At 42.2% G+C, this 25,158-nt stretch overlaps 1 protein-coding gene across 10 annotated transcripts in view; it reads left to right on the top strand.

Annotated features, from left to right (window-relative positions):
- The window catches only part of CLASP1 (cytoplasmic linker associated protein 1), a 263,183-nt gene that overhangs the window by 123,012 nt on the left and 115,013 nt on the right, over positions 1 to 25,158 (top strand). For all 10 annotated transcript variants that reach the window (XM_035008218.1, XM_035008217.1, XM_035008211.1 and 7 more), the window contains 5 exons: positions 18,304 to 18,456; positions 21,101 to 21,174; positions 22,264 to 22,356; positions 23,314 to 23,459; positions 24,355 to 24,490. In XM_035008218.1, the coding sequence (XP_034864109.1) occupies positions 18,304 to 18,456; positions 21,101 to 21,174; positions 22,264 to 22,356; positions 23,314 to 23,459; positions 24,355 to 24,490 (602 nt within the window). The remainder of the gene's footprint in view (positions 1 to 18,303; positions 18,457 to 21,100; positions 21,175 to 22,263; positions 22,357 to 23,313; positions 23,460 to 24,354; positions 24,491 to 25,158) is intronic.

Raw genomic sequence — 25,158 nt, 5'->3', positions numbered from 1 at the left:
TTGTCATGTCAAAGGCTAAGGAGAAAGCCCGTGGATCTGGGTTTAAAATAGACTGCCCTTTTGCTTGATAATTCCTTTCAAGTTGCCTATCTCATTAGTCACTGTTACTTGAAATGCAGCCTACTAAGCATTGGTAACTTCTACCCTAAAGGACTGCAGATACGGTAGGAAACGAGGATTACAAGCTGCTTCTTGGAGCAGTGGCTTGTTTGAATCTTCCTCTGTCAGTCCACGATTAATAAAGGGCCCATGAACAACCTGCAAAATAGAATATCAGCCATTTTACCACAATGGTGTATCAAGTATTTTAGTATTTTCAGAGCACGTTCCTGAAGGTTTGTTGGTTATTTTTGATTCTTCACAGCAGTTCCTTACGGAGTAATAGGCAGAGTAGCTTTCCAATACGGACACAGGAGGTTTCAGGTTTGCTGTAATTGGCTTGGTGGCCGGAGAGAGAGCAGAGCGCTGGATTTTGCCTTCTTGAACCAGTCCTCCTCCTGGCAAGCTCAGTGCTTCTTCCCTGCCGTTAGGATAAACCATTGGCTCTGTTTTTTCCTTTGATTCTCAAATTGTGCTATTTTTAGTAGTTGTCTTAGGGAATAATTTAAAAATGAAAGCATTCAAGGAGACATTAAACCAGGCTTTACAAGTTTTAGATGCCCCAGAAGTGGAATGTTCCTAGTCAGTTGTTTGCCCAGCGAGGGGCTGAGGGAGGTAATTCTGGGAGATGGAATTATACTATGAACATGATGAGTTTGTTTTTCAAAGCACTTTGGTATTGCTCGGGGGGAAAGTGCAGGAAGAAGATGGGCAAGTGCCTCGCATGCTGAGCTGAGAAACCCAGATTTTGATTGTAGGCTACTGACTGCTCAAAGTTAAATTTTAAAAATTGGGTTTGCAGGGAGAGAGACTAATACAGGGTGGCCAATTTTAACCTTACCCAAGTATAACAACAAGATTTAAACCAACCCTTGGCATTTCATAAAACCCAGGACATTAACACCAGTAAAGAAAAATAAGATGTAATTTAGGGTAAAGGATAGTCCTGTAAGTGAAAGAAATGTAAATCTATGAGGAGTTGACAAGTTTTCCCTTACAGTTTTTTTTTTTTTTTTAAAGATTTTATTTATTTATTTGACAGAGAGAGAGACAGCTAGAGAGGGAACACAAGCAGGGGGAGTGGGAGAGGGAGAAGCAGGCTTCCTGCCAGGCAGGGAGCCCGATGCGGGGCTCGATCTCAGGACCCTGGGATCATGACCTGAGCCGAAGGCAGACGCTGAACGACTGAGCCACCCACGCGCCCCTTCCCTTATAGTTTTTTGATGCAGACTAGTGTGAATCATCAAAAAGTGTCCCCAGTCCTTTAAGTGGTTTTGGGGACTACTGGTCTAGGTGACTGGATTGTAAATGCACAGGTGACTTTGGGGCAGGAATGAGTAAGCATGTGGACACTGGAACCCCTCAGGCCGAGTGTAGGTGCTGTGCCTGAATGAGCACTGTGACCCGGGGCAGGCTCCCTGTCAGCCTCGACTTCCTCCTGTGTGAGCTGGGGGTGACAAGTCCTGCACCACTGGGAGGAGAAAGTGAGACAGTGCACGTAGATAATTTGGCGCAGGACCTCGCCCATAGATACTGTCCTGTGTGATATAGGGACACAGTCCACTGTGGCAGCATCTGATGATATGATGGGAGGTAGAAGTTGGACTTAGGTTTAAAATGATACGGTTGATCTTTTTGCACAGATATGGAAACTCTCTTAAGAAAAAACAAGATGCAGAATCAGATATATAATAATATCCCTTAAAAAGAAACTGCCACCCAGTGCCCAGATCTTGGTTTCCACTACCACTAGGGCTCTCCGGGAAATGGCTGATTCTAGGGCCGGAGCAGAGACTATTCAGGATGAACCTTTTGCATGTCCTGGTGCCAGAAAGTAAGAAAGTGCCCCAAAGGCAAAGGACAACGATGATGGGGTTAGGACAAAAGGACCCAGGAGTCAACTGTGAGAGATTTCTAGTGGCCACAGCTGGAACATCGAGCAATGAAACAATGTAGTATTGGATTGTAACCCACAGTATAAAATAAGTATTGATGAGTCCATACTGATAAAAATGAATGATTGAATAAATATGTAAATGGGGGAGGAGAGGGAAATCTCTGCAGAATTGCTCCAAATCATTCATGTCGCTACTCTACCCTAGAGGCAGAGAGCCTAGCTTCCTACTCTGTATGTAATGTGCACAGTGACTTCCTTCCAGAGAGTACAGCATGGACAAGAGGGAGCCGAGGAACTTTACAGTGGAGAAACCTGGCCAGCACCGCCTCAGCCAGGTGATCAGGGTCAACATCAGCAGGCTTGTTGAGAGCATGTACTTTGATAGTGTGATAGGAATGGCATTTACCTCTGTGGTCTTCCTCCCTAAAATCCCTACGCTCTGTCTAAATATGACCAAACCTCAGGTAACCCCAGTTTGAAGGATATGCTATAAACTGCAGAACCAGTACTGCTCAAAACTGTCAAGGTCAGGGGCGCCTGGGTGGCTCAGTCAGTTAATCATCTGCTTTTGGCTCAGGTCATGATCCCAGGTTCCTGGGATGGAGCCCTGCATCGGGACAGATAAAGGACAGTAGGGAAACAGTAAGGAACTTGGAATAAACTATGGGCTTGAGTTAATAATAATATATCAATATCGGTTCACTATTTATAATAAATACACTAACGTTAGGTGTTAATAATAGGGAGATTGAAGGTGGGGTATTGGGACCTCTCTTTTCTGCAACTCTGATATAGTCCCAATTATAAACAAAAAACCAGTAATGAGTGAGGGAGTTGGAAGAGAAAGCTTTTTGTTCTTATTTTGCTTTCTTCTGGTGATACTTGATTTATTTAACCATGCTTAAGCATGTGTTAATTTTGTTCTCTGAAAAAGGTTACATAATTTATCTGGGCAGCAGAATTAATTGCTTTTATTATGTTTTTAATTGTTCTGTGTATTTAAATCACCTAATATTATTTATTAAAAAATAAAATCGGAGACAAAGAGAACCAGTTATAGAGGACTATTTCGGTAACAGAAATCTACCTAAGAGATGAGGAAGCCCTGAATTGGGACAGCCTCAGTGTGACCAGAGAAGGAGTACAATGAGAGACGGTTAGAGGCAGCCCTGGCCATACTTGGTGATTATTTGGGTGGTGCGTGGGGAGGACCCCGCGGGAGATGGTAAGGGCGTAGGAAAAGCTGAGAAGAATTCTGTGTTTTGGCTTGACTGACTGGGTGGGTGGTGGTAGAATTAGCGGGAGGAGGAGACTTGGAGGGTGGCAGGTTTTGAGGATAGGGAGATGATTATAGTTTTGGACATTTCAACTTAGAATTTTGATTTGTTATGTGGGTTTGGTTCAAGTGGGTTTGTATCTCAGAGTAGACACGGGGCTGGGGCTGGTATTGAGAGTAAGATTAGAATGTAGGTGTTTATTCTCAACTGTCATCTTATTTCTCTGCCTTCTTATACAGAAGTATTATTTGCCTCTGTTGGGTTCTTGAGAATGAAATCATTAGAGCAGGGGATGGCTGATTTGAAGGGTTATTACACAACAGGCCGGTAGCTCTTGGGGCAGTCACATTGTTGTGGGAAACTTTTCCAAATTTGGCTGTGAATTTTTCCAGCTGACTCACTTTTGTGTCTTCATGTGGTCGTAAAGAAGAATTGGGTCATGATTAACACAGCAATCATTAAAATGATATTTCCGTTAAGAGTGCAAGGTGAAGATCTGATATCTGACATTTATTACATATATTGCCCTTTTAGGGCAAGCTCAAGAGTGAAGTAAGTACTGTGTTTGAAAGGAGAAAAGAATATTTAATCAGTGAAAGGATACACTGTGATTTTTGTTACTGTGACATTCAGAAATTAAGGTGTTGAAATACTAGTTGTTGATTCACAGAAGTTCACTTTTAGCTTTCACCACCGACATACAGACTGTTCACAGCCCTTAAGAGTTGCTTAAAACACCTCCCTTTCCTAAGTGATAGTAAAAATTTAAGTCTGAGGATATTCATTTAAAATAAACATCTGCACTGTACCTATTGAGTACTTTTGTGAGAAATAAGTAACTATTTATTTTAAAGTTCTTATTTATTTATTTGTGAGCGAGTGCAGCGAGGAGGGGTAGAGGGAGAGGGAGAGAGAGTCTCAACCAGACTGTGTGCTGAGTGTGGAGCCTGACAGGGGGCTCGATCCCATGACCCTGAGACCATGACCTGAGCCAAAACCACGAGTCGGATGCTCAGCTGACTTCACCACCCAGGCGCCCCAGAAATAAGCAACAATTTAAATGCGCTACTTTTCTCTACCTTATTACCACACAGAAGTTTGGGGTTATTATTACAGTTATATTACTAACGGGGACCAGTTCCTGGTAGACACGGCTATGTACTGGTTCGCGTAGGGGTGCCTGTCCTTGCAGCTGCCAGCCTTCTTGGTTTATGGTCTTCAGATACGTTGTTCCCATTGGAATACACTTGACTCATCACACCCCACTTATCCTCTCGGTTTGCAGGCATCATTTTTGAGGATGCACAGGCTTCCCCAGGAGGAATGCCTTCTCTGGACCTCTGTAGCCTCTAGGAGTTTGCTTTCCAAAGGTTCACCATGCTGCCTGGCTGGTGTGCCTGGCTCAGGGCCTCGCACAGAATGAGCATTTTAAAAACATCTTCTGGAATACACAAATAAAAGTCATATGAATAATCTTCATTGTATAGATGAGAAACAGGCTCAGAGAATTTCAGTAACTTGTCTAAACTAAGAAACGTTCCCAGGATTTTTGAAGCCTGGAGAGTTTTTTGAAGTCTGTGTACCTTTCACCACTCTCCATGCTACCTCCCCAGGTTAGAGTCCCATGTGGAAGATTGAACTCCAATTATTGTTTCATTTCGTTCGGGAAACTGTACACTATCTAACTGATTTACCCCAGTGCTGGAACTGCCAGAACCTTTCTTCAGCATGAATGTGAATATAGCTCTGAGGTCAGGAGGCTTTCACTGGTCAGCCGCAACCCCCCCCCCCGCCCCATGATGTGCATGCACACAGGGGCTGCTCCCAGCTTCCCCCTACCTGGGAGCTAAGGCAGCTCCATAACCTGACCACACTGCATGGGACTGCTTCTGTATGATGTCCCATCTGGTCCGATGCCCAGTCATTGAGAACACATTTACCCAGTGACCTTTGGAATGAAGAGGCTTGATCGAGCCAGGCAGATGCAAAGTTCTTGTAACTTTGTTAGAATGGGCTTCATGGAGTCTTCTTATAACCAGGTTCAAGGTGGAATAGGTGTATACATTTGATTTTTTTTAAAAAAATGAAATTGGGAGAAAACCACAATTGAAAGGCCCCCTTTTTTTATCTTAAAATTCATTTTTAGCATCTTCCATTTACTTGGGTATATTTGTACAGAAATGAAAACTGTGCTTTATACTGTAGTCACTTACCTGCAGGTCAGGCCGCAATAAGCTGTGGGGCAGCTGCTTGCATATGCCCGTGGCCTTTGAGGCTGGGCCCAAGCGTCAGAAATTGGTGGCACTTTTTCAAAGAGGAAGAGTAACCTCCTGGTAGGGCCCCTTTTCCTGCTGAAAGAGTGATCTCTACCCTGGTACTTAATCAAAGGCATTCTTTTGCTTCATTGTTCATAGTAAATTGGACCCTTCCTCCTACCCTTTCTCCCCTCCTACTCTTGAATTCCCAGTCCATGACAGAGATGCCTGAGTAATCCTCCTCACCTTTGTAGATGAGCGATACGCCTTTGGTGAAAGCTCTTCAGAATGATTTGGCCTTCCCTGAACCACCCTATCTAAACTGTCTCTCACTGCCCCCTGTGAAATTTTTCCTGCTCCTGTGCCAGGACGCTGTTCTTTTCCCGCATCCCCTTTTCACAGATTTGTGTTAACAAATATTCAGTCTTTGTACTGGAAGTTCCCTGTGGGCAGTTAGCATGCGTGTGTTTTTCTTACTGTATTCCCAGGCCCTAGCAAAGTGCCTGAAAGCTAGTAGATCCTCATGCGTTTATTGAATGAATAGACAAAGGAAGGAGGTAGTTATCCAAGACAGGTGGCAACTAGCCTGCTAATCCTTCTATAAATTACCTTGGCTGTTCTTCCTGTAAGCAAATTAATGCTTTGCTCCTGAACTTAGCGCTTCAGAAAGAGAATCTCTTGTCTCCTTTCCATTCTGTTTTCATTCCTTTCCTTTCTGCCTCTTGTCTTCCCCGCTCCCCACCATTTTCTCATGTAACTTTCCCCTTTCCCCTCCTCCTGCCTTTAAGGAGCCCCTTACCTACTGGAAGAGAATCCCAGCCTCTTTGGTCGGAGCATGGTTTTTAGCTGGACTGAGGGTCTGTGATGGGGTCCAGGACCCCAGTCCTATCTGGTGTGCTCAGAAGTTCCCTGCAAGGTCGGGTTTGTCCCCAACAAAGCAGACAGAGGGGAGAATAGGATGGCAGTGCTCATAAATTGGGTGGGAAATGCTGGTCTTCTTTGGCATAAATTGGGCAATATGATTATTATACGGGGAGTGCTGTGGGAAGCCATTACAGAGATAATGGTGAGTGAGCCTTAGTGGTTGGCCGAGATAATGGGCAGGTGGAGTGTGGCACACTCGCTTGACCTTATGCTTTGGGCTGGAAAATAAGCAATTGATCAGTGTGACAGGACAGTTATCAAACAAATAACTTCATTAATATGCCTGTAATTTACAAAAAACTCGAAGGATATCCTGTACCTTATGTCATATCACTGTTTACCTGCACTTTCTCCCCTTAAAGGGACACTTGCTCACCACCTCCGTAATACTGATACCTCCCTAAGCTTTCCTTTGCTTGCTTCCTGTTTGTAGTCTGCAGTCGTGTGGCCTTACACACGGCCGTGCATCAGAAAGTCCTTAGGAGCTCTTAGCTGGCAGATACTCAGTCTGGATCATTCTCTAGACAAGTGACAGCAACAAACCTGAGTGTCGTTTGCAATTAATGGTACCCAGATGTAATTAAAAGAATTTTAGAAAGCTAACTACTTTGAAATTTTGAAACAAGTTATTCTTGATTTATATTACTTTTTGCTTTGTAATTATAAAATAATTACCGCAGTGTGAGCTACAGGTAGCTGTTGGAGCAGGAGCAGGCTCAGTGAGAGACAGTAGTGCCTTAGCAGGAGATTTGTTGGAAGCTTGTGTGTGTTAGTTATCAAAAGCCCTATTTCTTATGAACATAGAAAACCGACTGTAATAGGACTTCTAACTTTTCAATTTGTAAGACTGAAGTTACTCAGATTTGAATGAACATTGGACCAAAGAAACAAACAGTAATAGTTGCAGAAAATACAACAGACCCAAACTCTTGATGCATTTACTCAGAGATACTTACCAGGAAAGAGCTCTTTTTCTTAAAACCAAACTATAAGGATTTCTTCACTACAGTGGTTAATTTTTCCTTAGGCTCTCTTTTTGAGCTCTCCTGAGCTTGACTGATCTGTTTCATAGGATTCAGTGTAGATTTTGATAATCTTATTTCCGAGGAGAAAAGCCTGAGACGTGGCTAAAGGCTCATGGCCAGAGAATGTGAGTCACTAGTGACTTGATTAAATTCACTTTCTATCAGGCTCTGGGCAGTGGGCTAAAGCAGGATACAGAAAGGCCAGAGGACTTTTATTCCAGAACACCTTTGACATCTAAAGGAAAGTTATACCTATGGCTACTTCCTTAAGCCTCTTCTCCCCTTCTTCTCTTCCTCCAGCTACTGAAGTTTGGCTTAGGTGACTAATAGAGGGGGTAAGAGGGTCCCAGCTCTGTGAACCTGGCAGGCAGAGGAAGCAGGAGAAGCTCTTTTAGGGAAGGCTCTTTCTGCTTTTGTCTTACCCTGAATCTTTCCAGAGTTGAAGGCACTAACTCACAGTTGTCTGGGAACGATGGTCCTTAACAGCATGTAAAACCACGTTTTCAGTCTGCCTAAGAGTTCCTGTGGCTCACCCAAAGACGTTAATACGGAGTCAGGTCAAGTGTTCACAGAGCTCAGTGGCTCGCTGTTCTAGCAGTAAGGGTAGTTTATTCCCATCTTCCCTTATTCCCCCTCTGGGGATGTCTTTGATGCTCAGGATATTAGCAGTCTCTTTGTGTTCCCTTCCTTTTGGTTTGGTTCCTGGGGTGAGTTTATGAGTTTATAGTCTTTCTGAGGTGTGTTGGGAGATACTCTTCCTCAAGATTGATCTGTACCGGATTATTGCTGTGTTGCTGTAGGTTCTTTTCTCTGGGGGAAGGTACAGTATTAACAGGGTTTTCGTTTAAATTGGGCTTTCAGATGGGTCAAGAGATACTAACTTCCATATACCTAACTGCTGGGCATGACTTGGGGACTTTGCCTTCAGTTCTCTGCTCCTTGGTGCCCAAGATGTGGTCCCAGAGTAGTGGGGCTTCTGAACCCCTGTGTGTGCAGAAGGCAACTGGCCAGTTGGTTCATTATTCTTGTCAGAAATTCCTTGCCAGTCCTACATCTGCCCAGGAGTCGTCTTTGGAATTTGTTCTCACTGTATATTCACTCAGCATGGTAGTCCAAGGTGTTCCTGAATTATGTCAGATGTGTGCACATTTAAAACCTCTCCCATCCCCAGTCACTGTTAAGTCCCTCGATACTGGACACAAGAAATAGAGTGAGTCATGTCGGAGGGTTCGTAGGCGGGCACAGTAGATCCTTTCTGAGTTTATTTGGCCCTGTTCTACTTACTCCTGTTCTCTATTCGTTTGAATATCCTGTGTGTTCCTTTAGCAAAATATCACACTGAATCATAACAGCTGCTGGTTGTATATGTCTGTTCCCTCTGCTGGGCTGTGAGCTCTATAGAGTGAGAACCATGACTTTTCTGCCTGCATTTCAGCTCCCAGCAGAATACCTGGCACACAGTCGTGCTTGATAAATAGCTGCTGAAGAGGCGAAGGAAGGAGAGTGCATGTGCTGTGTTCTTTGTGTTCAGAATAGGCATCCACTCCGGTGGCCCCCAGTGAGAGGAGACTGATGCTTCTGGGCATCCATCCAGGTTTAGTCTAGAAGGGACAGAGGGACTACTTTGAGACCAAACCACCTCTCAGCTGACCCTGTGCCCTGGACTTGAACTTCTAAGTTAGAGAGGCAGGTTTTAAAAATTGTTACCGCTTAGCAGAGGCATATCCCTAATTTACCTCTCTTTTCTCGTCATTATAAATGCCTAATTTCTTTTCTGTGACCCTGAGAAAACTGTTGTTGAGACCATCCCCGAGGCATCTTGACAAGTGGGCAGCTGGATCCTTTCTTTCAGAGACAGCTCTAGGGAAGGTGGTTTGACCGGGCCTTCCCTTTCTCAGAAATGCCCATACGGTTTTTTTCTGCTGTATAACCTGAATTTTTGTATGCCTCTTAAGAGCATTTTAAAACTATCTACTCCTGGGGGGGCCTGAGTTGGTCAGGCGTCTGACTCGGATTTGGCTCGGGTCGTGGTTCTCGTCGGTTGTGTGGTCGAACCTGCGTCAAACTTCACACTCAGTAGGGAGTCTGCTCGAGGTTCTCTCTCGGTCTGCTTCTGCCCCTTCCCCCGCTCACACACACTCTCTCAGTTTCTCTCTCTCTCTCTCTCAAATAAATAAATAAATCTTAAAACAAAACAAAACAAAAAACACAGCTACTCCTGGGGTGCCTGGCTGGCTTAGTTGGAAGAGCATGCAGCTCTTGATCTCAGGGCTTGTGAGTTTGAGCCCCACATTGGCTGTAGAGATTACTTAAGTAAATACATAACTAAAAAAACCCAAATCTATTCCTGATTCTTCAGCTCCATCCACATATTTTTGAAGGGCTGACTTTTTGTACTGACAGCATAACACAAACAATGACGGTGTACATAGTTGCCATCGGCTGTGGGCCTGTGGTTTTTCTGTCTTCACGTATATCGTGTAATCTGCAGGAGATCCTTTAATCTGGCACAGAGATTCTCTGGGTTGCAAGTACAGGGAAACAAGCCCCACTATGCATGGGAAAAGGGAAATCAACTGGCTCCTGTGACTGGGTGTTGGGGAGGCTTCCCTGCGGTCTCTGAGGCGCCGGCTTGGTGTTGCCCTCCCTGCTCTCTCTCCACCTCTTGCTCTGCTTCCTTCCGGTTTGCTTCATGCTTAGACAGGTGCCTCCATGTTGTTGGCTCCCGCACTTCTGGGCTTGCATCTACACAGCCCCAAGTTCAGAAGAGAGAGGCTCCAGAATTAATTACGGTGGTGGCCCGGTCCGAGTCCTGAAGCTTTGGCCAGGCCTGGGTTTGCCCATTCCCCGAGGCAGGGGTGAGGTCACTCTGAGGGGGAGTGAGAGAAGGGTGGTCACCCAAGACTTGCTCTTTGCTGTCCGTGCAAGACGGGGTTGAGGCTGAGCAGGCAACACTTTGGATGCTCTAGGTGGGCACTAACTATTATCCCTTCTTTTCCACAGATCGGAAAACAGAGTGTATTTCCATTTTCTTTTTAAACCTTGAGGTTAGTCTTAATGTGACAGGGCAGGCCTGTGACTGATGGCCCCGCCTTTGGGCAGGCTCACTGCCAGCTCTGTCTTTCCTCTGCCACAAAATCATCCTCTGTTGTCTATACGTACCTACATCTCTCCTGAGCCTGCTCATTGTTACCTGCTCAGAAACCAGAGAGCAGCAGCCAGAACCCTTTTGGTCTGAAAGAAGGAATGAGCCTTGATCTGCACCTGCAGAAGGCACTTACCACTTCTTACCCGATGTGAACATTGCGCTCCCACCAGGGCCTCTAAGAAGCAGGTCTCGGTGGAGGTCTGCCTCAAGACCTCCTTACATTCTGTTCCCCTCTCCAGTTTCCGATGGTGTTGTCTTTGCCTGTCTTCTCCCCAGTTTTTCCCCTTTTAGCTCCCTTTGTAAAGGATGAGTAAACCTAAACGAATTTTTGCCTCTTTATCCTGTCTCTTCTCGTTTTATCTGCACTAAGGGTGTCATGGCTGAGATAGTCTTAAATGCACCCCCCCACCCCGAGCTTCCTGGCAGCAAGTTCTTGGCTGAAAGAGTGGAAAGTGATCCCTCGCTGTGATGCTTGATGGTGTTTCACGTTCGCCTTTTCTGTGGTAGAGTGGATTACCGGCGCCAAAGGGGCAGCAGTAGCCCTTGTTAGCACCTCTCGAGCTTCCATTATGCCATTTCCATTTTATACTGTGAAATATGCCAACGTTTCCAGCCAGGCTAAAGCTTATTATATCCCTCGTGCTCTGACAAAAGCATTTCTTAGTTTTATTAATAGTGGAGAGGAATGGAACTTCTGGTTCAGGATATGGATAGCGTGAAGGGTGTTTTTCACGGAGCGTTATTAAAGGACTGATCCTATTTGACGCTGATTCATATCAACTGGACTTGGTGGGGGGATACACCTACCCACTCACCATATTTTGAAGGAGGAGGAATGTAGAAACTTAGAAGGAAAGCAGTCTTTTGCCCTGCTACCCAGTTCAGATGGTGTGGCTTGCATTTCTATGCCCCTCTAGGCACCATCCAACTTTGCTTAAAATTAAAAGCTATTGAGGACAAATGGGCAAGAACTGTAGTTTGGATAATGAGCAAAGTAACTTTTTGTAAGTGTTCAGATCCATGAACATGGGATGTCTTTTCATTTATTAGCTCTTTAATTTCTCTTAATAGTGTTTTGTAGTTTTCAGCATACATGTCTTCTTAATGCTGTTGTCAATTGAATTGTTTTCTTAATTTCATTTTTGGATCGTTCATTGGTGATGTATAGAAATACAATTGATTTTTCAATTGAGGCTCATTGATCAAGATTTTTCTGTGTCGGTCTTATATCAGGTTACCTTGCTGAGCTTATTTATTAGTTCTAATAGTTTTTTAATGTTTAGACTTTCTACATATTAGATTATGCATCTGTGAATAGACAGTTTCAGTTCTTCCTATCTGATCTTGATGTTTTTTTTTTCTTTCTTTACTAATCGCATCGGCTAGAACCTCTAGGATAGTGTTGAATAAAAGTGGCAAGAGTAGGCATCTTGTCTTATTCCTGATCTTAGGGGTAAAGCATCTAGTCTCTCACCATTAGATAGGATGTTAATAGTGTGTTTTTTGTGAGTTCCCTTCTAATCTCTATTGTGTTTTTAGCATGATTTTGTTTTGGTTATTGTCAAATACTTTGCTGCATCTATTGAGCATGTTGTTTTGTCTTTTATTCCATTAATACAATGTATTAAATTAATTGATTTTTATAATTAAACCAACATTACATTCCTGGGATAAGTCGCACTTGGCCATGATGATAATTCTTTGTATATGTTGCTGGATTTGGTTTGCCTAGTATTTTGTTGAGGATTTTTATGTGTATGTTTGTAAGCGATATTAATGATTCTGTGTTAATTACCTTAAGTAAATAGTTTTCTTAAGCAAACATCTGTTATAAGAAATAAGTAAAATAATGCACAGAAAGCACTTAACACAGTGCTCAGCACATAGTAAGTGGCCAGTTTATGCAGATTGCTTTTTTCTTTTTAATTATCATGACTCAGATTGGAGGATCTTGAGTTGGACAGATATGGACTTGAATCTTGGCTTCTTCCACCTTCTAGTTAAGCCTCATGACTTTGGGCCCTGGATATTATACCTGGATGTGTTAAGTTTTTTTCACCTTTAAGAATAGAGTTGTCAGGAGGATTTGAAGAGAATATGCAGAACACCAAGCACAGGGTCTGGCACGCAGTTACAGGGTGAGATGGGCTGAAAGACACACTTCTGGCCATGTAGCACGGAGAAGGACATGGTTGGCTCTTTCTGGATGGAGCTGGGCAAGAACTCAGAGGGGCACCCAGCAGTAGACTAGTGTTTTCAAGAGTAACATAGGAATACGTTGGTCACATCGGGCAAGACTGCAGAAAGCAAAGCTTTGGATCTGTGAACAATCAAGAAAGAAGAAATTTGGGGATATTTATAAAAGCAGCCAGCCTTTGGGCTTATTATCATGTCTCTGTGCAGCCTCTTTGGGGAATGCTAATTATATTCTAGTTACTAAGCTGCCACATTCCTTACTCCCTTGGAGGAGAATTTCCGTAACAGGGGAGTGGGTGAACCTACAAGCCTGTCAGGAATATCAGCTTCCACAAAATGACCCTAGTGCAGTGAAACAGAGAGTTAGTTGTCTTTGCTTTAGAAAATGAGACATTTCCTCCCCATTGGACTTCCACTAGTCAAAGCCTGCCTTAGGAGGAAAGAGAGGAAAAGCTTTGTGGTTTAGGTTCTCGCCTTCCTGGCAGATGGACAATGGAACAGACATTTCTTAGTTTCTGTGACATTTTGTTTGTTCTCATGGATGAGTATATACATTTGCTAAATGGACAGTGCAATCCAAGTCTCATAATTCCAGGTTCTAGACAACTGAACTTGAAGGCTTGTCTTTAGACTGATCTGTTTCTCCACCAACCCTGGACCCAAACCTATTGTCACGGTGGTATATAGAGTGGTCTTTCTGATCTTTTTGTTTTTAAAAAGATTTATTTATTTGAGAGAGAATGTGTGTGTGAGTGAGGGGAGGGGCAAAGGGGGAGAATCTTCAAGTGGACCCCCCGCTGAGCACCAAGTCCAACGTGGGGCTTGATCTCACAACCCATGAGATCACCGCCTGAGCCAAATCCAAGAGTCAGACATGTAACCGACTGAGCCACCCAGGCACCCCTCTGATCATTTTTGACCCATAGAATGTGTCTGTGGCTTGTCGCTTTATATCTTTCCCTATCTGGCTTGGTTAAAGTTTAGTTCTGAGGCAGCTGGGGCCGTGGGAGGGCTTGCTCAGGGATTTCAGGGCCTGGGTCAGGTGAGGCTGACAGACTGCTTCTGCCCTCAGGGCCGGCCACGGTCACTCTCTAGCCTCCACCCAGCACCTTGTCCACAGTTCAAGACTTGCACAGGACACGTTCACAGACTTGCTTAGAACTCTGCTGGTTTGCTTTTAGGTCCACGGATGACTGTGTTCTCTGGCCTTTTGTTTCTTCAAAGGGTCCTGTCTCTTCTGTGTTTGAAAATCTCTTTCGTACCCGTAGCCCTTTTCAGCATGCTATTTGCTGCTTTCGCTCCACCGTGCCTACTTAACGGGGTTGCCAGGAATGAGGTGATGGAGAGTTGGATGAAGATCACAGTGTTGCTCTGTAGAAACCTCATGAGTCATTTAAAAATGTCTTGTCCCAGTGCTGTAAAAGGGGGAAGGGAGCCCAGGTGATTTAAAAGGATTAAAAGACTGGGACCTGAAGGCCCAGGTTTCTACCCAAGACTGTCAAATGAGAGTAGTGACTCTCGGATGACGGTCTTTGTGGTGGTGGCTTGAGATAGAATCAGTTGTTCCTTTGGGCTCAGGGAAAACTTACCCTTCTGTATGACCATTTTCTGTGTGACAGATGTTCTGCAGTGTGAAAAATTTTAAACTAATGTTAATGGCACAAGCAAGAATAGCTAAAAATACTCATTTTCACACATTTTTGTCTTAAAGGTCTAGAAAACGAGGATATAGCCTAACATTTGTCTGCTTAGCCGAAAACCCTAAAGAAAATAGGATTTCAGTGACGAGTAGAGTTCAGTATGGATTGCTTAGTTGAGAAACACAGAAATCTATTGGAACCTGGGACTTGGAGGCTTCTCCTTCGGGGCTGCATCTAGAGTGGATCCACTCTAACCACAGCAAATACAGCTTCTCTGTCCAGTGAAGGAATAACACATTCTATGTAAGAGAATTTCCTAGTTGATTGAAATTGGGTACTTTTCAGAGGGCCTAACCTCCTTTTTAATTTGATTTTTTTCCGGGTATTCAGAAAGCTGGTAAACATAGAACAAACTTACTTCGTGTTAGTTTTCAAGGCTCAGTTGGCTTTTATCCCTCCAGACACCTTTTCAGGTGAAGTATCTTTAAATGTAAAGCAATGTGGGGGGAAAAAAAAAGCAGTGTGTCCAACTGCTAATCTGGAAAACAAATAACATTCTTTGCCCTTTCCCCTGGATTTCTAATTCCAATAGGACATATGAATTACTTTCTTTCTCTCTCTCTTTTTTTTTTTTTAATTTATTTATTTACTTTAGAGAGAGTGCGTGCGCAAGCATGTGTATGAACAGGGGGAGGGGCAGAAGGAGAGGGGAGAGAGAAAATCCCAAGCAGACTCTGCATTGAGTGCGGAGCCTGACACGGGGCTCAATCCCACGACCCTGAGATCCTGACCTGAGCCGAAACCAAGAGTCGGACGCTCAACCGACAGAACCACCCAGGTGCCCCGAATTACTTTCTTTATTAGTACAGAGGTCAGAGGTCACATGAAAATAACTGAATCTTTTTTAAGAAAAGATTTTGTTTATTTATTTGAGAGAGAAAGCATGAGTGGAGGGTGGGAGGGGGAGAGGTCAGGCTCCCCGCCGAGCAGGGAGCCCGACGTTCCTTAAAGATTGTTAATGCTTTGCTTTGGCAGAACCTTAAGTTACTTGCCGGTCTGTCTAACCGCTGGAGGCCTGTTTTGAACCACTGATAGGGCAGGCTTAGTGTAGCCTTCCCTCCAGAAAATAGTTCAGCCCTTCTACTAAGGCCTGCCCTCTCAGGGTCTCAGGGAATGCCATGGGTGAGTCTCCAAGAACATTCTACTCTGGTGCTCGAACACCTTCCTACTTTGTGCAGACATTGGAGATTGCTCAGTTTGTAGCTTACTGGTCATTTTTCACCCTGCCTTGTGTGTGGAATTTTCACTCCTGCTTGCACAGCCTGCAACTCAGTACATTTGTAGAGCTCTCTTTCTCTTTTCTGTGTAGCTTCCCTTTCTCAGCACTCTGCCTGTAACTTCCAGCCCCCTCTGCCTCCTTGAAGACTGATGATCTTCATTTTCTCAACTTAGCAAGGCTTCCAGGTTCGATTTGGGGTCCCCTTTCCAGTATTTGGTGGCCTGGAAATTGTGTCCAGGCAGGAAGTTGGGTGACTGTATAGGTCACCTTGTCTCTCTCTCGGGGCTCACAGTTCTGCACTGTCTGTTGTCCCATCTGAAAGAGTTGTTTTATAGACTCTGGTTTCTAGCTGTTTGCTGAAAGTGATTGAGTCTGGCTGGTCCTTGCTCCAGTAGAAACCCCGGGAAATCCGGTGACACTGGCCCATTGAAGATAATCCTCACTAAGTGCATGCAGTTCTCCATGGTGTGCCTTCCCATGATAGAAAAACTGAACAGACTTAACATGAATTTCTGAGTGAAGCATAATAGTGTTCTCATGTCCCCTGTTCATTATGCCGCTTTCCCACAGACTGGAACTGTTACTGTTACTGTTCTGACAAGAATAATGATTAGAGTTCCCCTGAGGGCAGATGGGCTGAGAGCAGTCCTTGTCACTGCTAATACTGGTAGTATTCAGTGGGTGGCATTTCCTTTGGGTTGTCCTTGTCCTTTCCATCAGACGCACTTTTACCCTTGGGAAGGGCTCGTTAATGTGCTTGCAGTTCAAGAATCACCTTTTGAATCCACATGGGAAGTCTGTGCTAAGAGACCGTCAAACTTCTGCGGAATTGATGTGTGGATTGAAAGAACCATCTATGAAAGAGGATTGCTTGATCTGGGAAATCTGGGAACTGTAAAGGCATGTTTGGAGGAAGCTAATTTGCACAAGGATATGCATGTAGAAGGATGGGTCATACCCCCACCAGTGTTGGATAAAAGAAGCGATGTATTTTGAAGTGGATTGTTGATAGTTGTGAGGAACAGTAGGCTCCGGAGTGGACACGAGACTTGGCTGTTGAAAGCTGAGCCAAGAAGCGACCAGATCAAGGAAACAGGCTGCTCTTTGTGTTTTCTGGTCAACAGTTATTTACTTTAGATGTATTGATAAAGATCTAGCGCTCTTATTCAGAAATCATGAATATTGCCAGCTACAGAGGTTTGTTTTGTTTTCTTTTTTATTTTTTCCTTAATTACTCTTAGGTTCTTTGTCCAGCCTCTTAAATGCCTCCCAGATGCCGCGTAAGCCCATGGTACCCCCATATAGTGCACCATGGTAGCTTTAATTTTGTGTCATCCAAATGTTGTTTCTAAATATGTTGATTTTTAAAAGCCCAAAGATGTTTTTTCTTTTTAATTTTAAAGCAACCTGAGAAATATTCCTTGGATCCACTGATGCTTAGAACATTTAGAAGTTAATGAGCTGACGAAACAATGCTCAACTCCGCTAAAAGAGAAACGAAACATTGAGGAGGAAGCATTTTTTTCACCTGTCAAATTGACTGACATTTAAAAATGATAGTACTATAAGTTGGCTAACTATTAAAAAATAAATAAAAATAAAAATGATAGTATTTAGTATTGGCAAGGGTGTGACAACACAGGCACTTCTTTGAACTTCCAGGAAAAAAAATACCTCACCTTTCTGAAAATAAGTTTGGCAGTGTATACTAAAAACTTACACTTTTGGACCCGGCAGGTATTACTTCTAAGGTTTTTTTTTTTCTTTCTGAAAATTGTTAGAAATTTAAACAAAAACACAAGTAGGAAGGTGTTTGTTGCAATGTTATTTCTAATGGTGACATATTAGAATGACCCCAAATGCCTAACAACAAGAGAGTTTCAGTTGTGGCATTTTTTTCATTACAGAGTACCAAGCAACCATTAAAACGGTGTTTATGAACCATATTTCATCACATGGAAAAACGCACATATTTGAAATAAGCAAAATACCAAATGATAAGTAGCCTAGTGTCAGCTGTTATTGAAAAATGCATCAGGGGCGCCTGGGTGGCTCAGTTGGTTAAGCGACTGCCTTCGGCTCAGGTCATGGTTCCAGAGTCCTGGGATCGAGTTCCGAGTCGGGCTCCCTGCTCGGCGGGGAGTCTGCTTCTCCCTCTGACCCTACCCCCTCTTGTGCTCTCGCTCTCTCTCTTTGAAATAAATAAAATAAAATCTTTTAAAAAAAAATGCATGCAAGAATTGTCAGAAATAACGCCAGAATGTTAAAGGAACTGTTTTTCGGTGGTGGTTTTTATAAGAGATTGTTTTCTTCTTTATTTTTCTGTTTTCCAAAATTGGAGCAGGAGAGCATTCTAGATATGTGAAAGCAAACATGATGTTTGTATCTGCATTCTGGACTTACCTAAGACCTTTCTAGACCCTGGACTGGCACTTCAGATCCCAAGAGTAGGCACACCATTCATCTCTCTAAGGCTAGTTTGTTGTTTTACATTCGGGTGGAAAAGTACCTTTCTTTCTTTCTTTTTTTTTTTTAAACAGTGATTTCTCTGCTTACTCTTCAGATAAAAATTTTGATGATGAAGATTCTGTGGATGGTAATAGACCTTCCTCTGCTAGTTCTACATCGTCCAAAGCTCCACCCAGCTCACGGAGAAACGTTGGAATGGGGACCACCCGCCGGCTTGGGTCATCCACTCTCGGATCCAAGTCTTCAGGTAAGACCAACACCCTCGGGGTGCTCTGGGGTTGGCTCTGCCAGTGTTTAAAACCAGATGTGCATGTGCTTGCCTTCTGTGTCCTTCAGGAGTGAAGTGATTCCGTTGGCAATAAATTTCTGCTTGCTGTTTTTTAAGTTAGTACTGTGCTGTCCATACTGATAGCTGATAGGGTAGAAATTTGAGCTGCTGTGTTGCCAATGTTCTGGTATGGGGGAGCCCGTGGGAGAATATGGCTAGCGCAGAGGCAAGCTAGAGCTCGGAGACAGAGCTCGAGTGTGCCCTATGGCTTTATTCAGTTATGGGGCTCTAGCAATGCCTGAAATTACCATGAGGCCTTTTTTTTTTTTTTTTTTGCCAACTTCTACTTAAGGAACACTGAGACTATCCAGAAGTCAGATGGTGTGCCTTCTGTCCTTAAAATGTATTTTGTTCCTTTAAGTAGCGTTATTCCTTGTGAGACCAGTGTATGGACGTTGGCCTAAGTAAATGGTAGAGATGAGCTCCCCAAAGCTTTGAACATTGACTTACAAAGATGTCTTCTAAATCCCTCCTCTGCCACCCCCCAATTTAGACAATTTGAGTCCTTATTGTATACAACTTGCATTTTGCTGTCACATTTTAAGTTGACATTTAAATTTCTTTTTACTTTAAATTGTGTAACCACTGTTTTTAGAACTGTTCTGATTGTTAGCATTGGGCTTTTGAACTTGGCAGATGAGCTAAGTTAAAACTGGGGTAAGGATTGACTTTAGAATGCTGTCTCCTTCTGGTGGTCTTTCTGGCTTTCTGCACTGGTCCTAGACTGTTGGGGTCTTCCTCAGTCAGCTCGGTGTCCCCGCAGCGCCTCTGCTACCAGCTTCTCTGTCCATGTTAGAAGAGCTGTGCTCATGGTTGACAGGGATATTCACACCAAGGATGACAGAAGGAAAAGCTGTGCATTTATTGGTATTCTTAGTCCTTTCTATTTTTTAAATTTTTTTGATGCATTAAAAAAAATTTTTTTAAATTGGTGTAAATCCGCAAAACACCAAGTTAACCATTTTAAAGGTCACAATCCAGTTGCATTTAGTATATTCCCAGTGTTGTGCAACTATCACCTCTGTCTAATTCCAGAAGAGCTTCTCTACTCCCAAAAGGAAGCCCCGGACCCTTTAAACAGTTGCTCCCCATCTCTTACATCCTCCAGCCCCTGGCAATCAGCAGTCATTTGCCCATTCTAGGTATTTCATAGAAATGGAGTCATGTAATATGTGATCTTTTGTGTCTGGCTTCTTTCACTTAGCGTAGTGTTTTTGCGGTTCATTTGTGTTGTAGCATATATTAGTACTTCATTGCTCTTTATGACTGAAAAACCTTTCTAATCTTTTATTTAAAAAAATCTATACTTGGGACATATCAGTTCCACAAACAAGGCTTAGAAAATTTCTGTGTATCATCAGACCACTTTTTTTTTTCTTTCCTGCCCCTCACCCATACATCCCTTCCAGAAGTCCCAACTCTAGATTATGTAGAGAGCTCAGCCCTGCTCTCATCCTTTTTTTCCTGTTTTGTTTAACAACATAGTCATGAATTTGCTTACTGACTCCTCCTTGTCTAATTCTGGGGCCCACGGACCATGGTTGGTTTCTGAGTCCCTTTTAGTATGTGGGTACATGGTATGGCACTTCCCCAGGGCGGCGCTCAGGACCTGTCTGCTCGGGGGGATCCAGTCTTTTCACCAAAACAGGCACTGAACACCACATCACAGTGTGACGTTACTGTCTGCTGTCCACAGTTAGCTTGTGAACTCAGTGTGAGGAATCTTCATCAAAAGTGAGGACACACATTTATTGCTCCCAGAGTCGTCTTTAAAGCCCTGTGTTGTCCATGGGGACCCCAAACATCGAATAACTTGTCTGCGAGAAAACTCAGGGAAAGCACTCAAACTAATCAGTGTAAATCATTAATGAGGGTTGCAAGATGACCGCAGACTCCAATTTTGAAACCTTTATTCCGGGGGGGAGAAAAAAAAGGTCTGATAAAATGTCACATGATTTTCATGTGTGAAGTAGAGTTCATGTTAGCAAAAGAAAAAATTCTCTCCCAAATGATAGCAATCAACTTTCAAGTATACAGAGCATCTTATAACACCTTTATGAGGGAAAGTTGCACCTGATGTGTAAGTGAAAAATTGAGTTATCATGCATTCAAGGAAATGGAAATGTTTTGAGACTAATACTAAATTCTTTAGAACTTATTCGAATATTTCACAAATTTGTTATGCTAGATGCCTAACAATAATACAACCTAATTTATTCCCTGAAAAATTAAATTTTTTGTTCTGTATCTGTTTATTAGGAAGCTTTCAAAAGATTCAGACATGACTACAGTATAAACTGTCTATATCCTTTAAAGGCTAAATGTCCTCCTTAGCCAGTAGTCTCTTTAAGTGACTTTACACTAATGTATATAGTATTGTAGAATTACTACATTTTATCTTGATATTAAAAGTTAGTAATGTTTGTCAGTTCCACAGCACTCTAAATTTTTATTAAGCCTTTAAAAAATAGTTACAAATCTTCCAAAATGTAATGGTGATTGTGTTTATTCAGACTACCCCTCTGCACATTGTTCACATTTTAAAAATTAATCTTATTTAAAGCTGCAAAAGAAGGAGCTGGTGCTGTTGATGAAGAGGACTTTATTAAAGCATTTGATGATGTACCTGTAGTGCAGGTGAGTGAGGATATTTGAGTTTGATTAAAAACAGGTAAGACTGACTCTTCAAATTTCAGTTTTCAAATAGGTGATACGTAAAGTCCCTTCCTAGGTGAGGTAATTTTAACTCTCAGGACTACAGGAGACAGCTGAAATGAAGAGCAAAAGTCAAGACCCAAAGTAAGAATTGGAGAGAAGTTGCTTGCTTGCTCTAATAATAAATTTGTGGGTTAGGTTAGGTAAATGAGAAAATGCAATGATTAGATTAGGTGTGAGAACAAAGAAGCATGCTTATTTAGGGACTATCTTTTTTTCGGACAAGTTGTAAATTTCAAGGAACTGGGTGTCTGAAAAGCTATAAAGAATGGATTGATAAAAGCTCAAGTTAATGCCGTCTTGATGCTTCACTTAAGTACCTAGTAGACAAAGCAGAGATTGCTTGTGAGGTTAGGGTACACACGTTTTACCTGCTTTGTGCCTCGGTGTTGTCCATAGTTGACTGGGGCTAATAACACTTTTCCTCAGCCTACATCGAATGTGGTGCTCTGGATTCCTATAGCACTAATGTCCCTGTGATCACTTGTTACCTACTGCTGGGTTGCCATATGTGTATAAATCAGGTAGCTGGCATGGTAGGCTCAGGCTCATCCTTAAGTCTTGACCTTCCCAGCTTGCGTCATTCTTGGCTGATTATTCCCCTACCTATTTTACTAGTAAGATGTGAGCATAAATGAGAAAGTAGATTTGAAGAGAGTGTGGTGGTATAAATAATACTACGAATAAGAAATGACCTGAGCATCACTGATCATTCCCCAGATGGCTTCTTTCTCTTCTGTACATGAAATCATCCGTTAAGTTTATAGTAAAGCTGCGTTTGAAGCATGGTTATCCATACTTGGCATCGAATCTAGTGCGTATATATTCACATTGGGAAAGAAGCTCATTCTAAGGCAAATCTGTCTAGGTGTTATCTCATAGGTCCTTCTGAAAACTGAATTTTTTTAAAACTATACTTACTAAAATCTCTTGACTTCGTGTAATTAAAAACTAATCTTTGTTTATTCTGTAAATTTTCTTGTATTGGTTGTAAATTAATTTCGCTTACAGATTTATTCCAGCCGAGACCTTGAGGAATCCATAAACAAGATTAGGGAAATATTATCTGACGACAAGCATGATTGGGAGCAAAGAGTAAATGCTGTAAGCCATTGACTTCATTGGATTTTCATTGGATTTATTTAAATGTTCTAAATACTTAATTATGCAATTGGGGTATAGCTCTGATGAATTTTAAGTAGTAAGTATTTTAAATATAAATTACCATATTTACACTTAACCCTTTTAGTAGAGTACCTCACTTCTATTTCTATTTCTAAAACATGCCAACCTATGCCCTTATGTATGTCCTGTACTTTTAACAAAGACCTAACGTGGAGCATCTGGAGACGGCCTCCACTCTTGCCTTAGTCAACATTTAATTGTGATTGGTGGCCAGTAAGTCGACTTTCCTGAGTGGCATTTTCAGTATGTGTCCCTCTCTTCCTTTCTTTCTTCATATCACTTGCTGGAAAATTCTGTCCCTTCTGTTTAAAAAAGTGCAGGAATGAAAAGTGGGGTGAACATTAAAACGAGGGTGTGTCTTATCTGCGGAAAGCTATTTTCCAGTGATCGGCTGGCAGGAAGTGAGGCGATTAAGTTACCGCTGTATTCCATTCAAACTCAGACTAGTCTTTTAATAATGATACAGTGGAGGATAGTATATAAAAGACTAGGGGATTGCTTCTTCCTTTGATTCACTAAACGAATGGCAGTTGGAGTCCGTTGTTGGGGAAGGTAAGCTTTAGGGGAGGAGTTAAAATGAAGGCTTTGGTGTTTTATCGTTAGCACAGACTATAAATACACTAAAATGTTTTCCAGTTAAGAAATACGTTTTGTAGAATTGTAAGATACTGCATATAAAAATAATTTGTTCTTATTTGTGATATGTAGATTTATGCAGTACGGTAGCTGATACTGAATGGGCTGAATTCTTTTGGGAGAACTTCTGATACCAGTTCACTTTGATGTTGATCTCTCATATTTGATGGCTTCTGTTGTTTTGTATATACTGTTTTAAGAATTGTTTTGTGTATCTCTGAATTTTCTCTATCCCATCAGCTAAAAAAGATAAGATCTTTACTTTTGGCTGGTGCTGCTGAGTATGATAACTTCTTTCAACATTTGCGTCTTTTGGATGGAGCCTTTAAACTATCTGCTAAGGACCTGCGGTCTCAGGTAGTGCGGGAGGCTTGTATCACGTTGGGGTAAGGACTACCATGCTTCAGATTCTCACACATCCTAAAATAGCCTCGTTGCGGCGCTTCTGAGATGGTCCATTGAATATGCCCAGCAGGTCTCTTTAATGTACCTTTTGACTAGTCTCTGGGACCTGTTCCATTTATGCTTCTGTTGGTACTTTTATACTATTACAGTGCTTCCTGCCCAGTGACGGAAAGAGTGACAGGTTTTCAGTTTTATTCAGTGACTTAGCTCTGAAGCCTCTATTTTAAACTTGAAGCAGTTATTATTAATAACACAGAAAGAAGAAATTTTACAAACTTCTGTTTCTCAGCTTTTTCATTGATTTTGCTGGCACGATGTAGCATGATTATCAGAATTTTTGTTTCCAGAAGTGCACTGTAGCTATAAAGTTAAAGTCAAAGGCATATACTACAGTGAAATTTTACCCTAGCTAAATCTGTTATCCATGTTTGAAGCTGGAACTTCTGTGTTAGAAAGTGTGTCCGAATATCAAAGCAGCTACAGGAAGGAGACGCTGCAGCTGTTGAAAGTATCGGATATGGAAGCATTTATATTATGTGTTAAAGGTTTTTAATGGGGCAAAAGGAAAAAAAGGGTGAGGGAGCTTTTTCATATTTATATTTTATTAGGGTATGATCAGTTTGTCTTTTGCTATTTTAAGACTAATTAGTTGGAAATGATTTATTTAAAAAAATAAAAGGAGCAAACTCCTGGGCCATTGGCTATTTGCCAAGTCCACTGCATACACATTGGAAGTATTTTGAAAGTATCTTACTTAGACCCTTGCTTTTTATCTCTCGATAACTTTAAATGAAAGCCCTGCGATGTTAAGAGGTTTATATGCTTCACTGTTTGCAAGAAATACAACTATAGTACAGTTTTCATTTCTTATTGTAGGCATCTGTCATCAGTTCTGGGAAATAAGTTTGACCATGGAGCTGAAGCCATTATGCCAACTATCTTTAATTTAATTCCAAATAGTGCCAAAATTATGGCCACATCCGGTGTTGTAGCTGTTAGGTTAATCATTCGGGTAAGTATATTTTGGGGCCATACCTAGAATAAGCAAGTGGTAAACATTGGTGGTTGATAAGCAATATTAGAGGCATTTTTTTTTTTTAAGATTTTATTTATTTCTTAGAGAAAGAGAGAGGCAGCGACAGAGATTGTGAGAGAGAGCAAGAGCAGGGAGGAGAGGGAGAAGCAGGCTCCCCACTAAGCAGGGAGCCCGACGTGGGGCTTGATCCCAGAACCCTGGGATCATGACACTAGCCTAAGGCAGATGCTTAACCAACTGAGCCACTCAGGCGCCCCGAGAGGCATTTTTCATTAACATGATTATAAATAGTTGGAATCATATTGTAGATATAAATCAGCCTCTCCCCCTCCTTAATTATATCCTATGTGAGCTTTTTACATTCCATAACGTGAATTATGGATATGGTGTATGCCTGCTGATTTACTCATCATTGGCTTTAAATATTTGAGCATCTGCATCTGCTTCTAGGTTTATACCCACTCTTTATGTCTCCAGATATTACTCCTTAATTCCCATTCATTCCATTTTAGGTATTTGTGCTTGTGGCTTTGTTACTCACCTAAAGTTTTTATTTAATTGTGTTTAAGCCAATGAATAAAAGATTCTTTTCAGTGTTCTAAACACTCATTTAAGTTTAAATAATTATCCAAGTAATTTATGTA

The sequence above is a fragment of the Mirounga leonina genome, unplaced genomic scaffold (genome assembly GCF_011800145.1).
Source record: "Mirounga leonina isolate KUSES-001 unplaced genomic scaffold, KU_Mleo_1.0 Mir_151, whole genome shotgun sequence".
NCBI classification, from domain to species: domain Eukaryota; kingdom Metazoa; phylum Chordata; class Mammalia; order Carnivora; family Phocidae; genus Mirounga; species Mirounga leonina.
The sequence above is the reverse complement of the archived record's forward strand: the minus strand, read 5'-3'. Positions and strand labels throughout refer to the sequence as shown.